Here is a 17,515-nt window from a genome sequence, read left to right as displayed (position 1 = left end):
TCAAATGACATCACTGATGACATCACTGATGACATCTCATTTGACATCAATGACCACATCACTGATGATATCATTCATGTGACAATACAATGCATCTCCTCACATTTTAATATAACCTCTGTTTCACCCAGTGTTAAATACAGAGTATAATTTTTGAAACCATTGACACACCAATACTAGTTACTACATACGCACTCACTGATTCCTACGTCTACACACACCTTCACTCATTCACCCATACAATCATTTATACATACAATCACTCATCTTTACAACACTATCATATGCACTCATACACCTATACAGACACTCACAGTCTGCCACTCATCCATGGAGTTACTCACACACCTAGTCAGTCCTGTAAAGAATCAATGACACTTCCATTTTCTTGTCTATACAGTTAAACATAGAGCACCTTACATTTTCAAACATATACTAACACATACTTACCTTCTTATACAATCATTGATACAAGTACACATTGATCTGCACAGAGTCACACACCTCCCAGCCAGCCACACACACACTCAGTCTCCCATACAAATACTTGGGCAATCAATCAATAACCCATATAGTTACTCATATAGCTACTGATCGACACATGCAGCAGTTTACAGAACAACAGACATAATGATGCACAAATTAAGACAGTTTAGTCACTAACCCATGCACTCAGTGAGACACATTTAATCACTCAGTCATACAGTCAGTCATGCACCTACTAAATCCTTCGTCCAGACACTTACACATCCACTCATTCTTCAATATGTAAGACATATTTAAACTTTACAGAAACACCAAATCACTGGATGTTGTTATCAGTCATGTCATCAGTGATGTCATTTGAGATGTCATCAGTGATGTCATCAGTGATGTCACTGACCATGTCATGAATGATGTAATATGTGACATCATCAGCAGTGGATTGCGGGTGCGCGATATATAGTTAGTGCAACTAACTATATATGGAATTTCAATGGTTTTGTGTGGGTAAAATAAGGTTTTTTAAATGCTAATTCCTAACGATATATGGTCTATAACCTATGGTTTTTTCAGTGAATTTTCAAGGTTTTGTAAATGCTAATTCCTAACTATATATGGTCTATAACCTATGGTTTTTTCAGTGAATTTTCAAGATTTTGCAAATGCTAATTCCTAACTATATATGGTCTATAACCTATGGTTTTTTCAGTGAATATATATATATATATATATATATATATATATATATATATATATATATATATATATATACATATATATATATATATATATATATATATATATATATTTATTTATTTTTTCCACAAAGTTCCCAAAGCATTGAGAGAGAACACTACAGTGCTCCACCATCCGGCAATTAGATGCAGCTTGCTTCCTGCTCCAACTCTTTAACATATGCCAACGCGTTTCGCGGTCTTGCGCCGCTTCTTCCTGGGCTGCTGAAATCACACAAACAGGCAAGCATTATCTTCATTTTCATTCAATTTATTCATGCCTGGCCACAATGGGCGTGTGCTGTCAAGTCTTACATAGTAATGCATGATTGGATATTGAGTTCCCGAATGCGAGCAAATTCAAGTTCAATGTGCATTTCAATTTTTAAGCTTTGTAATAACCTTGAGTAGGTGTTGGGGCATAGATGCAAGTTTCATTAGCATTTCGAGCACTGTGCTTCCATGATCTCGATAAGTTCGATTTCAAAGCCTCAGTCAGCTGGCTGAGGTGTATCTCCAACTGACGATGGTTCCTCTCTCCACGGCAGGGATGCCGTGTAATTAAGTTTTCCACAAAGTTCCCAAAGCATTGAGAGAGAACACTACAGTGCTCCACCATCCGGCAATTAGATGCAGCTTGCTTCCTGCTCCAACTCTTTAACATATGCCAACGCGTTTCGCGGTCTTGCGCCGCTTCTTCCTGGGCTGCTGAAATCACACAAACAGGCAAGCATTATCTTCATTTTCATTCAATTTATTCATGCCTGGCCACAATGGGCGTGTGCTGTCAAGTCTTACATAGTAATGCATGATGGGATATTGAGTTACTTAATTACACGGCATCCCTGCCGTGGAGAGAGGAACCATCGTCAGTTGGTGATACACCTCAGCCAGCTGACTGAGGCTTTGAACTCGAACTTATCGAGATCATGAAAGCACAGTGCTCGAAATGCTAATGAAACTTGCATCTATGCCCCGACACCTACTCAAGGTTATTACAAAGCTTAAAAATTGAAATGCACATTGAACTTGAATTTGCTCGCATTCGGGAACTCAATGTCCCATCATGCATTACTATGAAAGACTTGACAGCACACGCCCATTGTGGCCAAGCATGAATAAATTGAATGAAAATGAAGGTAATGCTTGCCTGTTTGTGTGATTTCAGCAGCCCAGGAAGAAGCGGCGCAAGACCGTGAAACGCGTTGGCATATGTTAAAGAGTTGGCGCAGGAAGCAAGCTGCATCTAATTGCCGGATGGTGGAGCACTGTAGTGTTCTCTCTCAATGCTTTGGGAACTTTGTGAAAAATATATATATATATATATATATATATATATATATAAAACAATGTGCCTGTTTCACCAATCCGAGGTGAAAGAACGATCAGGTAAGGACCTCTTAACGTGACTTTTTTTTCTAAAATCAAAGAAGATGTAAAAAGGCAGCAACGATATTATCCAGTGAAGTATATATTTATTTCACAAAGATGAAATAAACAGACATGGTGTCGTCCATGACGCGTTTCACTCCCAGAAGGAGCTTGTTCACATAACGCACCCCGTAGATTAACCACATTTTATAATCAGTACACAGGTGATGTTGATTCAAACACAGAAAAAAGTGCAATAGTGAAAATAGAAAAAAGACTATGGAAAGCGCCATATTACAAGTACAACTGTGTAAAATACCATATTGATCTCAACATAATTACAAAAATCTTAAATTAATGAAAAACAATTTGCTCATTTCATCAAGAACAATGTTCATAATTCATCACCAATAATGCAAAAATGTGTAAAAGATAAAAAATAACCGACCAGTGTCATTTATCTTAGTACATTTTAGATCATATGTATTGATTAATGATTCAAATTCGCAACTTTTGTAAATATCAAAAGATGAAAAACTGAAAATAATCGACAAGTGTCATAATTAAAAGTGCATTATAGTGATCGTCATATAAAGGAGCAAAAAGTAAATAATCATTTCAGATCAAGTCCATAATAGAGTCCATCAAGTAATTCATTTTGTGGTACAACTTTTTAGATGTAATCCAATGAGAATTTGTTTCTTTCGGAAATCAACAGGTTTAGTTGACAGTAGATAATCGTGTAGTGAAATATGGCCTAAAATATAAACAAAAAATATAATTTTAAAAGAATAACATGACTAGAGCGTGCTAAATCAATAATTAAATAATATCTAAAAACTATTAATAAAAAGCTGCAGCAGAGAGACATAGAGAAAAAGAACCTGAGTGTAGCCAATATTTTATATAGTAATAAGACTCTAGATTACAGTATATTTTTAGAACATTCAAAATTTAAGAAGTAAATCAATGCGTTAGAGAGTAATTCAAAGGTAAACTCAAAGTATCTCATGAGACACCAAAAAGAAACAATCCTTTACATGTACAGTTCGGATACCATATATTACAGGAAGACATGTAAATCTTCCATAAGGTTAAGACCGTTGGGAGCTCTAGTATCGAGTAGAAGAATAAGATGTGCTTCTTTTTGTCTCAATAAACATTCAGGATTACCACCCCGGCCGGGGACTGGTACAGAACATAGGACAGTGTACTCGAGGTCTTTCAACTGATTATTATGAACAGCTTTAAAATGTCTAGCGACAGGATAGTCGCTATTGCTGTTCACAATTGCGCGTATATGCTGTAGTATACGCTGATGCACAGGAAGTTTTGTGCTGCCAATATATTCCAAATTGCAGCTACATCTTAGTTTGTAAACTGCAAAGTCTGACCTGCACGTCAGATGTTCTTTTATAGGAATTCTTATGTCACTAAAAGCCGATGTGTAGTATGTAGAATTACAGGCAAAAGTGCAGGCTCGGCACGAAGTGCATTTAAAAAAGCTAGTTTTAAAGAACCATGGTTTTTTCGGTAGAACTTCCGGCATTGTTCTGTCTAAGGCATCACGCATTGAAGGTGCTCGTCTAAATGTAAAAGATGGCAGTGTGGGTAACATTGGATTCAAGATATTGTCAGTAAGGACAATTGGCCATTCGGAACAGATAATACGGCGGATAGCCCTTTCTTGTGAACTAAAAGTGGTTATTAGTCTGATCGTACATTCCGTTTGTACGTCTGGAACAGGTTTAGGTTCCAGTAATATCTTACGATCTAAAGATTTTGCCTTAACAAGAGCCTGCTCCAATGTTTTTCTAGTGTACCCCCTTCTGAGAAATCTTTCTACAGAGGAATCCAAACATGCGTTAGCTGCTATTGTGTCACTACAAATACGCCGAATTCGAATGAACTCGCCGTATGGAATGCTGTTGATAGTGTGAGTCGGATGCGCACTGTGGGCATGTAATATGGAGTTTCCTGCAGTTGTTTTGCGGAAAAGTTTAGTTTTTAATTCAGCATTCTCCACATACATTTGCACATCCAAAAACTCTGCCACATCCTTGTTGATAGATACCGTGAATTTTAGGTTTAACTCATTGTTGTTGATTTCATTAACAAAAGTACTAGCCTCTGTTACAGTACCATTCCAAAAAATACACACATCATCGATGTAGCGCCAATAGTGGGAAATGTAAAGCAACCATTTGGCATGTGTGACCCTGAGGACCCGCTCCTCCCACCAGCCAACATGTAAACATGAATATCACAGTTCAATTGTTTCAAAAAGAATTATGGCACTCCACTCGGGGAATTTTCAAGATTTTATTTCATCAACTGTGATCGTCTATGCGTTTCGAACCGAGCGTTCTTGATCACGGCAAGTATTTAGAAAATTAGTCCCTTTTTCATTTCTTATTTTATACACATGTGACATGCATTGCATTCTGGGATTCGTAGTTAAATTAACATTATTCAACTTCAGACCCCCTGTGAAAGATACAATAATACTGGTTTCAGAGCTACATTTAGCACACGTTTTTTAAACTTTTTATTTGTTATTGTAGAAGGATAACAACATTATTATTGTATCTTTCACAGGGGGTCTCTACTCTCTAAAGATTGTATTGTCCTGAGGATGGTCTTAAGGATATAACAACCAGAAGGCCGAAACGTCGACTTTTAGTCCACATCTCATATACTCTAATGAAAGAGACAATTGAATCATTGTTTTAGGCCTATGCAAGATTCGTTGTAATTTAAGATTTCCAGAGTGGACCACAACGCAAGTGGATGTGAAGGATAATTTAGTTGTTTCTTATCCATTTGTTTTTGATGAATTTGCTTTTCTACCCAATGTAACAGTACCCTTTTTTTAAACAAGTATATAAAAAGACACTGTCATAACAAATTGAAAATCCGTGTAGCTTTTTTTCTTAAGTATTTTGTTTACTGTGTCCACACTTATAGGACGAATTACAAGAATATCAGGTCTCTAAAAGAGTTGATCTAAAACATAAATATATATATGCGATCAAATACCTGCAATATAACTTTAAACAAAATTCCCTTGTAAGCACCTTAATCGTACTGTATTTCAGCCCAAGCTCGCAAGGGTTTATTGGGTCACCCACCTTGTATTTCAAATGTAGAGTAGCCATACACTGGGGCTCACAACCCGCTACCACTATCGTCACCTGGCTACAGTCCGTTGCGTACTGCCAGGAACAACTATTCACGTTTTAGGAATAGATGCCAGTGCGCTCTCGCCCGAAGGAAATTTGGGAGCCCTTCTTATCTGTTTTGAGGCAGAGGGACATCTCCGTGGCCTCCCCAGATTGGACTGTCCCTGGTAGCAGCCACATGCCCACTGGACTTCCATCACTCACACCAAGTTGCCGCTTGCATGACTCGCAGATGGGGTCGCAGGGGGAGTCGCGCGGGGCTTCACTGGGAGGGGGGGATTAAATATATATATATTTTTTTTTAACTTACCTTAGAGTGTCCCGCACTCCCTCGGCTCCTGGCCAGGTCCCGTTTCCTGGAACCAGAAGCATGTATCCTCCCTCCCCTCCCTTAAGCCTACCACAATGTTGCAATGGCAGCGTTTTGATTGGTGCGGACAGCGACCACCTGGCGCCTGTAGGGAGGCCATTTTCTCTATGTAGGCTGCATGCAGCCTACATAGAGAAAATGTAGAGTGCGCATGACAGGTTTGGTCGGCAAGCCACTCCTCCCCGACCCGCCCACCCAGCCACCGCCCAACCAGGCATACATTCCCACCCACCCCCAATCAGGCATACCCTACTTTCTGCTTTCTCCCAGCGCGAGAATCAGAAACATAAAATGGTATTTAAAATACCATTTTATGTTTTCTGATTCTCGCACTGTGAGAAAGCTGTGGCGCGACACTTCTCCGCCCTAATGGAGGAGCCCCACCACTGCCCGTTCCCCTGGCCCCACCACTGCCTATGGTGTGACTGCCGGATGTTTAGCACCTATGCACGCTGATGCGCGCCTTCTCTCCTCATGCCATTGCCTTTCACGTAGCATGTTCTATTTCACTATCATATTGGAGATGAGCACACGTTGCTGGTTCTTATGATCTGAGAGCATTGTGGTTGAGATATGCCTTATCAATGTTATTACATCAATTACTGATACAAAAATTGTTTGTTTTATTCAAAACCCATTAAGAAGGCTCAGATTTATTGGCAAGTGCACACTTAAGCACACTTTGGTCTTTTCATGTGACACACTCTGTTGATCAGTATAATTATTTGGCTATGCTCTATTAATTTGCCCTAAATATGTTTTCTTTGGGGGAAATAACAACCAGAGGTGGCTTACCAATGGGGGCGCCAGGACAATGCCCCTCACAGATCATCCACCTCCTCTAAATACTCAAGCGATATCTGGCATATTTTACAGGATAACAAACCATCTTACCATCGTTTGTTCTCATGTAAAAAGCTGCAACATCATGTTAGCGCCAGAAGGGGCTCCATCGTGCCCATTGGTGTTGTGCATGTGTGAGAGGGTTGGCTTTTACAGCCCGGTTCCACTCATTCACATTCCCGGTGATTAATTTGTAAACAAATAAGTGCTGGGGGACTCGTCAGGAGGCAGCTTGCACCAGCTCATTTCTCCTGTTAGCTCCGCCTAAAACAGACCTAACTACTCTGACAGTGAGGAGAGAATGTGACGTAATGGCCAGAGCTGTCGATTTTGGAGCTGAGGAACTAGGTTCGAGCCTTGGTGTCAGCTCAACATCCTGTGATTCTGGGCAAATTAATTAATCTCCCTGCAAATTAATGTGTCCTTAACTGGTGCTCATGAAAAGCACCAGTGAATGATTAAGTGCCGGTTCTGAGCACCAGAAACCACTGCCTCAAATTAAGCACTGCTCATTCCATAGCTGACTGGCTTCACAAACCTCTGGCTGTGCAGCACATCAGCGAATGGAGCTTTGGTGGGGCTTGTCTATCATACGCTCATATGCCCTATCAGAAGCTGAGTTAGCGAAGGAAGGTCAGCCTCTAACCCTATCAGAGCCTCTGATATGGCAGAGAGCATATGAATAAAAAAGAGAAGCTGTAGTGTCAGCTTCAAAGTTGTCTTACTCTCAGGTCCGGCTTTAGGGCAATGCGACTGGTGCGGCCTCACTGGGCGATGACCTGTGAAGGGTGTCACTGTGACCTCAGGGGGGCGCTGTGCTTGGCGCTTGGCAATATCCTATGATAGTAGAGATGAGGGGCACTTTTACATGTGGTAGTGAAAGAATCTGAGGAGGCGGTCATGGGACGTGGGGGCGCCAAAAGTGATTGTCGCACAGGGCGCCACCAGCGCTAAAGCCGGCCCTGCTTAATATGATGGGCAACTTCCAAAGTAGGAGGTGCAAAATTCAAGATTTGTAGGCCAGCCAGTCAAGCAGGAGATGCAGCTCAGAGAGTGTTAGATGACGTATGTTCCAACCCTAGAATGTGTGGGTTTCTGAAAGTGTGCATGCAAGTGTTTCTATGTATTTATGTAAGTTTACTTTTGGGTGTTTGAAAGTATGCCTGTGAGTGGATTTACAAGTCTGTAGTGTCTCTGTTAATGGAAGAAAAACAAATGTGAGTGCATTTTTATTCATAAGCATTTTTTAAATGAGCCCTAAAAAAGTTTGCTATGTAAATCATACAACAAAACATCAGGTAAATATGATAAAGTATCCTCAAATTTCAAAAAAGTATATTTAATTAGCATGTGGAAGTTTGGCGTTAACACATTATAGCACTGCACTGAGAAATACTTATCATAAGTTTTTAAACATGTAACCCCTGTACGTGTCCCAGAATATTCGCACCAGACGGAAAAACAACAAATCGTGTATCCACAAGCACTCGAATAAATAAATAGAATTAAAACACCATTCATCCGATCGCCTTGAAACTTTGGGAAGTTGTTGAGTACACTCCCGCGAAGGTTTCTCCAATAAATTGTTTTAAATATCGGCCCCCCAGGGCCCTCATAATCTTTCGAATACTGATGTACGCACAAGACGGAAAAACAAAAAAACTTGTATCCACAAGCACTCGAATAAATAGAATTAAAACACCATTCATCCGATCTCCAGGAAACTTTGGGAAGTTGTTGAGTACACTCCCGCGAAGGTTTCTGGCATACATTTTTTAAAAATATCAGCCCCCCCAGGGCCCTCATAATCTTTCTAATATTGATGTACGCACCAGACGGAAAAACAAAAAATCGTGTATCCACAAGCACAAGAAATAAATAAATAGAATTAAAACAACACTTTGAAATGTTTTCCATATTAAAATAAATAAGTTTCAATAAAAATGACACAATGTAAATTGAATGTTATCATGACGAGTTTCCTTGAATTTCCTTTCTTCGGAGATCGGAGCAACACGCGACGGGTAAGCTAGTCTATATATATAAAAACGAATGTCTGTCTGTCTGTCTGTCTGTCTGTTTGTCCTTTATGCATTACTACACCATTCATCGATCGCCATGAAACTTTGGGAAGTTGTTGAGTACACTCCCGCGAAGGTTTCTGGCATAAATATTTTTCAAATATCGGCCCCCTAGGGCCCTCATAATCTTTCAAATACTGATGTACGCACAAGACGGAAAAACAAAAAATCGTGTATCCACAAGCACTCAAATAAATAAATAGAATTAAAACAGCATTCATCCGATCGCCAGGAAACTTTGGGAAGTTGTTGAGTACACTCCGCGAAGGATTCTGGCATAAACATTTGTTAAATATCGGCCCCCCAGGGCCCTCATAATCTTTCGAATACTGATGTACGCACCAGACGGAAAAACAAAAAATCGTGTATCCACAAGCACTCGAATAAATAAATAGAATTAAAACGACACTTTGAAATGTTTTCCATATTAAAATGAATACGTTTCAATAAAAATGACACAATGTAAATTGAATGTTATCATAACGAGTTTCCCTGAATTTCCTTTCTTCGGAGATTGCAGCAACGCGCGATGGGTAAGCTAGTTGCCTATAAAATCAAGCAGTTTTTTGCATAACTGGTGTTCTGAACTCACATATTTGAAAGTGTTTTCATATGTGATAATAAAAATAAAAGAGTTTTGCTCAAATAAATTAGGTGCCTAGGATCACACAATTTGAGCAAGGAAGCCATGATTTATCAAGGTTTTCTGAGTACAAATCAGCCAGTAAATGGGTATCTATTTGTCTTTCCTTTTTATGTTAACCCTTTGTTTTTACCTCTTTGTGCCTGTTTCTGTAGTTTTTGTGTAGCGCAAACTCAACCCATGGAAGGCTCCACTCACATCACACAAGGTACATATTTTTTTAAAATACAGGGAGATTCAGGGGCAGATTTACTATTATTTGAGGCAGCACAACACAGCAGGACAACTTGCTGCACTGCATCAAAGGGAGAGGGCAGCAATGAGCAATATTTAGTACGATATGGTTCATTTCTGCTTTCGCTCTGTTCTAGCACACTATTGGCTACCAAGTGCCAAAGCAGGCACCCTCGCAGCATGGTGCAAGGGTGCCTGCGCTGTAGGATGGATTGTTTTTGTGCAGGAAGGGATACCTTCCTAAACAAAAACAATCCTCTGAAGCTTTTACCCACTTGTAGGTGCGCTACACAATGCAGTGCATGTAGAATGAGGAAAAAATGAGAAGTAAATATATTTCTCCTCATTACACCTCCCCTGGGAAGGTATAGCATTTTGATGACTTCCTGGGTTTGCTATTGTTTGTATATATCTGAGAATGCACAAAAACCATTGGTAGTTGCTTTGGAACACCTACACTCCACCCATGGAACACCTTCCCAGGGCAGAGTAATGCAACTTGCGCTGCCTTGCGTTACTCCAGATTTACTATGCCATACAGAGCCATTAAAGATGGCTCTGCGGGGCATAGTAAATCTCACTTAAAGACGTGCGTTGCGCTTCCATCACCTTGCGTGAAAAAAGGGCAACGCAAGCCTTAGTAAATCTGGGCCTAAGTGATTTATGCATAATCACAGGAGGCTTAGCCGACATTGAGACTCAAACCTGGCTCCCCAGTTCCAAACTCAGCAGCTCTAACCATAATGCCACATCCTGGGCAGAGTGCGAGTGATTGGCAGAATCCACTTGAAACCGCGGCTTGTTATGGGCTTGAGGTTTCAACAGCACCTTGATTTAAGCCAGAGCCAGGCCTCAGCCTTCAGCTTTCAGTGGTGATATATATTCTATCTATCATCACCGTTCACTTCTTCTCAGAATCCAACACCCAAACATACCCATTGGTTTAATTAAGGAGAGGAGTCAACCAATCTTCCCACTTTCTAATCCTGCATGGTGCCAGGGTGCCATGATAACCATATGGATGCAATAAACAAACCTGTACTTCAGCCTTGGCATGGTTAAATAGCAAGAAAGGCTGGAAGAAACAGGGCACAGGGGGAGTTTGTTAGCAGCTGGGTGATCACTATTTCTTTCACCACGCACAGCCTCTTGAGCACTGATAACTATTCTGAGGGTGTTTGTGAACCTTGGGTGTCTTCCAACAGTAACTGACAATGCATTCCACTGCTGACTATTGATTACTATTATTGTATTTTGTTTTATTGATGTACCAGGACTGTGTCAGCTTGCCTGTCGTCTATTTTACCTGCATTTGTGTTGCAGCTGACTTCAAGGTGTGCTTCTAGGAGTGCTAGTTCCAGGTATTCTGGCAAAGCTCTTGCATGCAGAAATTCATTCATACTTGTGACAAATTCCAATTGTGAAGAAGCAAGTTGGAAAATGTGTAATTTGATAAATGATCGGCCTTATGATGTGGCGCTGCCATTTTTTACTCCCTGTATTACATGCAGCTCTCTACATGGTTTTAAAGGAAAATTGTGCTGAAAAACTTACTATTTGCCACCATTTTTTCACAGTTGTCTTGGGGAAGTTGAACTCCAACACCCTGGCAAGGAGTAGCACTTGCCTGGCACGCCACAAAAAGCACTGGGATCTTTCCTTCAGCACCTTTGGCTTTTTAAACATTTTACGTAAAATTGTACAGTAAAATATCACATTTGGCCTTGTATTTTCAAAATGTTTTTGCAGGATAGAATCCTCACCCTGAACCCTCCTTTTTACAGTGTTAGCCTTGCTCGCTTGCTCTGATTCCAGGAACATATGTACACTCACCTCTCTGTAAAAGTTCACCAGCCCCCACTAATAACAACTAAAAGTATATTTGATTATTTAATTTCAAAGTAGATTTGATTATTTAATTTGTTTGCACAGCATTTTCATGCACATACTTCAGGCTGTAACAAAGAACAATATAAAATATAACAATATGAGAACATTTGCACTTCTGCCAAAACATGCAGCAGATTTGTACGTGTAATGTTTCATTTGTTAGCCTTGGAAAGTTACAACAGACCAGCAAGTCAAGCAGTTTCAACTAATTCATAATATTATGCAAGGGTGTGTGCTTTGAGACTGAGTGAGATAAAGAGAATATAACTTTTTCTGATACACTTTGTGGGACCTGCTGGACAGGAAGAGCTTGACAATCCGCCAGAAATATTTGCAGAGTAAGAACATGGTCTAAATGAATATGAAATATGTATTAGAAAGCACGATCTAGGCAAAAGAAACAATTGATGGACGGAATGCTGGACAATGCAAACATTCACCCCCAGTCACAAGGATATAGGTTTAATCCATCATTCTTTTGCTCACACACTAACCTAGTTTGGACCGAGCCTATGCAAATCAGTCTTGACCCTGTTCCTTGTGGTAACAGTCCAGCCCGAAATGCCAAGCCAGGTCCTCCCTGGAACGGAATTTTGAAAAAACAGGGGACCCCTACTAATATTAAATCACTACTGGTAGGGACTGACAATAATTATTTTGGAAAAGTGAAAACAGTAGTGACTGATAATACATCAATAACCAACGCCTAGGAGAACTACAAAATTAACATGTAAAGTGACACATGATCATGATTAAATTAAACACGACCAGACTGATATATATAGAAAAATATTTTTTATGAATTCATTTATCTTTTTTTTTCCTTCATATTGATATATATATTTAAAAATTACAATTCAAGATTATGGTCGGTACAACAACATAAATCATTACACAACAGAGAGAATGGATACACCCAATTAATAAAACAGTGAGGTCAAAAACACAAAAATAATACAAAAATAAATAAATCAGTGATAATTAATGGGCAAATGAAGTAAGCAAAGCGGAACGGAAACAAGTATCCTGGGACCGGTTTCAGGGCATCACCCTTCATCAGCCAGGCTAGCTTGAATCCAGTGGTGTAGTGAGCCCGGGACCCACGTCTGGGCATACCCTTCCCACTTAGGGCAAATAGGCAAAAGAAACAATTGATGGACGGAAAGCGCGATTCACCTTACTGACCTAAGGCCAACACCATAATTGAAAGATTCTATTTTGGAAACCTGATACAAAAAGGCAGAAAACCAGTGAAGGATTATATAACAAATTTAAGGAAATCATCTGCATCATGCCAATTTGGAATTTATGCAGAAGAAAGATTAAGGGATCCATTTATGCTGAGGACTAATAGTGAGAAGATAAAAGAGGAACTATGAGAAAAGGATGCTTTCACACTTAATGAAGTCATAGCAATAGCAAAAAAAGATGGAACAGTGAATGGCAAGTGTGGAGCAGATAAGAAGGGATGGTGAGGACAATATGACAGTATACGTGGTTAGATCGACACAAAGTGCACCACGCACACAGAAGCTGCAAGGGAGGTCTTACTGAGGAGGCAGTATAGGGCACATGGCCAACAATAAAGATTGTCCAGCATGGAAAATAGTTTATAGAGTGAGTACATGTACGGGATACTATGCCAAGAACTCCAAGGCAAGCCAGGATCTCATGAGAGTGAATGAGGCCGAAGTACACATTGAAGAATCTGTGCTACAGGTGATGAGTAAAAGAACAAGCATTTTCAATGTAATGGGTCTCACATTTTTTTAGAGTAAGAGCTATTGGCATTGTAAATGACAATGTCATTTACCAATGTTTTTTGGTTTGGAGTGTAGTGGATGCGTGAATAGAAACACCGCTGCAGCATTGCCCAGAGGACGTACAACGAGGAATTACCACTGGGAACAGAGAAGCAGCTGCAGTACTGTCTAGAGGACTTAGAATAAGGAATTACAGATGAGACCAGAGAAGCAGGTAGCAGCACTGTGTAGAGGACTTAGAATGAGGAATTACCGACAGGGCCAGAGAAAGAGATAGCAGCACGGTCTAGAGGACTTAGAATGAGGAAATACTGACAGCACCAAAGATGCAGCTGCAGCACTGCCTGTAGAACATAGAATGATGAATTACTACTGAGACCAGAGAAGCAGCTACAGCACTGTCTAGAGGACTTAGAACGAGGAATTACCACTGCGACTAGAGAAGCTGTTGCAGTACTGTCTAGAGGACTTAGAATGAGGAATTACCGATGAAACCAGAGAAGCAGGTAGCAGCACTGCCAAGAGGACTAAGAATGAGGATTTACCACTGGGACCAGAGAAGCAGCTACAGCACTAGCTAGACGACTAAGAATGAAGAATTACCTACAGAACAACACAGCTGCAGCACTGCCTAGAGGATTTAGAATGAGCAATTACTGACGGTACCAGAGTACCCATTGTAGTCTGGGTTTGCCCTAGCAAAAAGTGACAGAGAGGAAACAGACCAATCAGAACCGTCTGAAGATACAGGAGATAAAGGAGAAGAGCTCCTGCAATGATGCTTATTATACGCCTGCAACATCTTCTTTATTATCTCCTGGAGGCGTCGTAGCTCACATATATAATACTACTTTACTCCATTTATCAATGTTTCTACCCTAGACAGACAGTCCTCAGGCTTGCAATGTGGTCTTTAGTTATACTTGTATCATGCAAACTCTTTTTTTCTTCTAGGGGAACATTTAAGTGCAGAGTTCAAGAGTGTGAATCCACTGCGGACCGTGCCAGCCCTGAAGGATGGAGACTTCACTTTGGCAGAGAGGTGAGGGTTCTAATTGACAAAGTCTTGCATCTCTTAAGGCATCACCATACCTTACCCTTCCTGTCACACGACTGCTGTGTGCAGGCACCCCTTTCCCCAGCAAAACGAGCGCTGGAAAGGCTAAAATCAGCGATCTCTCACAAACCGCCATCTCCCACGCCCTGACTGGGCCACGCCCACTACGAGGCCACGCCCCCCGCTGAATGTCTTAAAAGGCGCGCTGATTCGCTAGCGCGCAGACAACTTTGCAAAACTCCTGAGGCACAGCTGGGAGCAGATTGAAAGATCGTGTTTGTAGCACTGTTATTTTAAAAATTGTAATTTGGAAACTCTTTTTTAAAATTTGCACTTACCCTTCCTGTCACACGACTGCTGTGTGCAGGCACCCCTTTCCCCAGCAAAACGAGCGCTGGAAAGGCTAAAATCGGCGATCTCTCACAAACCGCCATCTCCCACGCCGTGACTGGGCCACGCCCACTACGAGGCCACGCCCCCCAGCTGAATGTCTTAAAAGGCGCGCTAATTCGCTAGCGCGCAGACAACTTTGCAAAACTCCTGAGGCACAGCCGGGAGCAGATTGAAAGATCGTGTTTGTAGCACTGTTATTTTAAAAATTGTAATTTGGAAACTCTTTTTTAAAATTTGCACTTACCCTTCCTGTCACACGACTGCTGTGTGCAGGCACCCCTTTCCCCAGCAAAACGAGCGCTGGAAAGGCTAAAATCGGCGATCTCTCACAAACCGCCATCTCCCACGCCCTGACTGGGCCACGCGCACTACGAGGCCACGCCCCCCCGCTAATTGTCTTAAAAGGCGCACTGATTCGCTAGCGCGCAGACAACTTTGCAAAACTCCTGAGGCACAGCCGGGAGCAGATTGAAAGATCGTGTTTGTAGCACTGTTATTTTAAAAATTGTAATTTGGAAACTCTTTTTTAAAATTTCCACTTACCCTTCCTGTCACACGACTGCTGTGTGCAGGCACCCCTTTCCCCAGCAAAACGAGCGCTGGAAAGGCTAAAATCGGCGATCTCGCACAACCCGCCATCTTCCACGCCCTGACTGGGCCACGCCCACTACGAGGCCACACCCCCCTGCTGAATGTCTTAAAAGGCGCGCTGATTCGCTAGCGCGCAGACAACTTTGCAAAACTCCTGAGGCACAGCCGGGAGCAGATTGAAAGATCGTGTTTGTAGCACTGTTATTTTAAAAATTGTAATTTGGAAACTCTTTTTTAAAATTTGCACTTACCCTTCCTGTCACACGACTGCTGTGTGCAGGCACCCCTTTCCCCAGCAAAACGAGCACTGGAAAGGCTAAAATCGGCGATCTCTCACAAACCGCCATCTCCCATGCCCTGACTGGGCCAAGCCCACTACGAGGCCACACCCCCCCCCCTTCACATCCTCATAAAAATGTGCATGTACCGGAGGCGCAGCGGACGAGCGCAGCGGGCGCGCCGAAGGCGCGCTTAAGGCAAGCTCGTCTGCGCTCGTCCGCGATCAGGACGGGGCCGGTAGACATCCCCGACTCACCAGCCATACCACCGCTACTTACACCCGAAATGAGCTGCTGTCTCTGAAACCCCCCCAGTGCGCGATTTGCCTTTTCCCCTCCTCTGACGCTCAAGGCCCTGCCCATGCCTGCACTGTCTGCAATTTTTCCCTTCCCGCTCCTGGTTACACCATCAGGATGACTCACGCCCTGAACTCCTCCCCCCCCTCGCGCGGAGCGCAACCCTCCCTTACCCTCCGAGCTGCCCTGATCAATTGCAGATCTCTGAGTAAACACGCCATTGACATCTGGCAGTCCCTTCGGGACAACGACTGGGACCTGCTTTTCTTAACCGAAACATGGCTAAATGACACCATGAATCCCGCCATCACCCTCGCACTGCCGGAGGGCTATAACATCATCTGTGCAAACAGACCCAATGGTAAATCTGGGGGTGGTGTTGCGTTAATTCATAAAACCAAATGGACGGTTACCCTCCCCCCATTTGATCAAATTGACAGTATTGAAGGTCTCCCCTTCAATGTTCAAATTTCCCCGACCTCCTCTTGCTCTGGAATTCTTATCTACCGCCCCCCTCATTCCAATGTATCTCACTTACTGGCATTGGCGGACTATCTCACTCAGCTTAGCTCACGCTACGCCAACTTCACCGCCCTAGGAGACATCAATCTCCACGTCCATAACGAATCCTGCTCAGACAGCAGCAATTTCATCTCGACGCTAGCTGCCTGCAAGTTAGTCCAAATAATTACCCTACCTACGCATAAAGCTGGTCACACTTTAGATCTGATCTGCTCTAACCTACCATCTATCCGGGTCACAACTCCCATCCCGGTTATATGGTCAGACCACTTCCTCATCCCTTTTGAGATCGACATTCTCTGCCACGTCAGACCCGCTATCATCCCTAAATCATCAGGCAGAAACTGGAGCCGCATCACCCCTGAATCGCTCCTGGGATATCTAAAAAACTCTCTTCCCTGTCTGTCGTCCGATCCGGACATACAGATTGACCACCTGGACTCATGGATTACTCAGGCCTTGGACGCCCTAGCTCCTATCAAACCCACAAAAACCTACAGGGCGACACCCTCCGCACCTTGGTACTCTGATGAGCTTCGGCAGAAAAAGGCCTCCTGTAAATCCCTTGAACGCCTCTGGAGACAGAACTTCTCCCTGGACAGCAAAACCACTTATAAATCAGCCCTTAAAGAATACCGGAGAATGATCGAAAAACACAAACGTGATTTTCTGGCATCCCGAATCAAACTTGCCAGCAATGGTCCTAGGGAAATTTTTAACATTGTGTGATCCTTCACAAACCCCATTGCGCTGACTCGTACTCAGCCCGCCTCTCAGTCGCTT

At 42.2% G+C, this 17,515-nt stretch overlaps 1 protein-coding gene across 1 annotated transcript in view; it reads left to right on the top strand.

Moving 5' to 3' along the window:
- Positions 1–17,515, top strand: part of LOC144792659 (glutathione S-transferase theta-1-like) — a 131,788-nt gene that overhangs the window by 96,452 nt on the left and 17,821 nt on the right. The window contains exon 2 of the mRNA XM_078667805.1: positions 14,549–14,636. Within this exon, the coding sequence (XP_078523931.1) occupies positions 14,549–14,636 (88 nt within the window). The remainder of the gene's footprint in view (positions 1–14,548; positions 14,637–17,515) is intronic.

Source organism: Lissotriton helveticus, chromosome 11 (assembly GCF_964261635.1).
Source record: "Lissotriton helveticus chromosome 11, aLisHel1.1, whole genome shotgun sequence".
NCBI classification, from domain to species: Eukaryota; Metazoa; Chordata; class Amphibia; order Caudata; family Salamandridae; genus Lissotriton; species Lissotriton helveticus.
The sequence above is the reverse complement of the archived record's forward strand: the minus strand, read 5'-3'. Positions and strand labels throughout refer to the sequence as shown.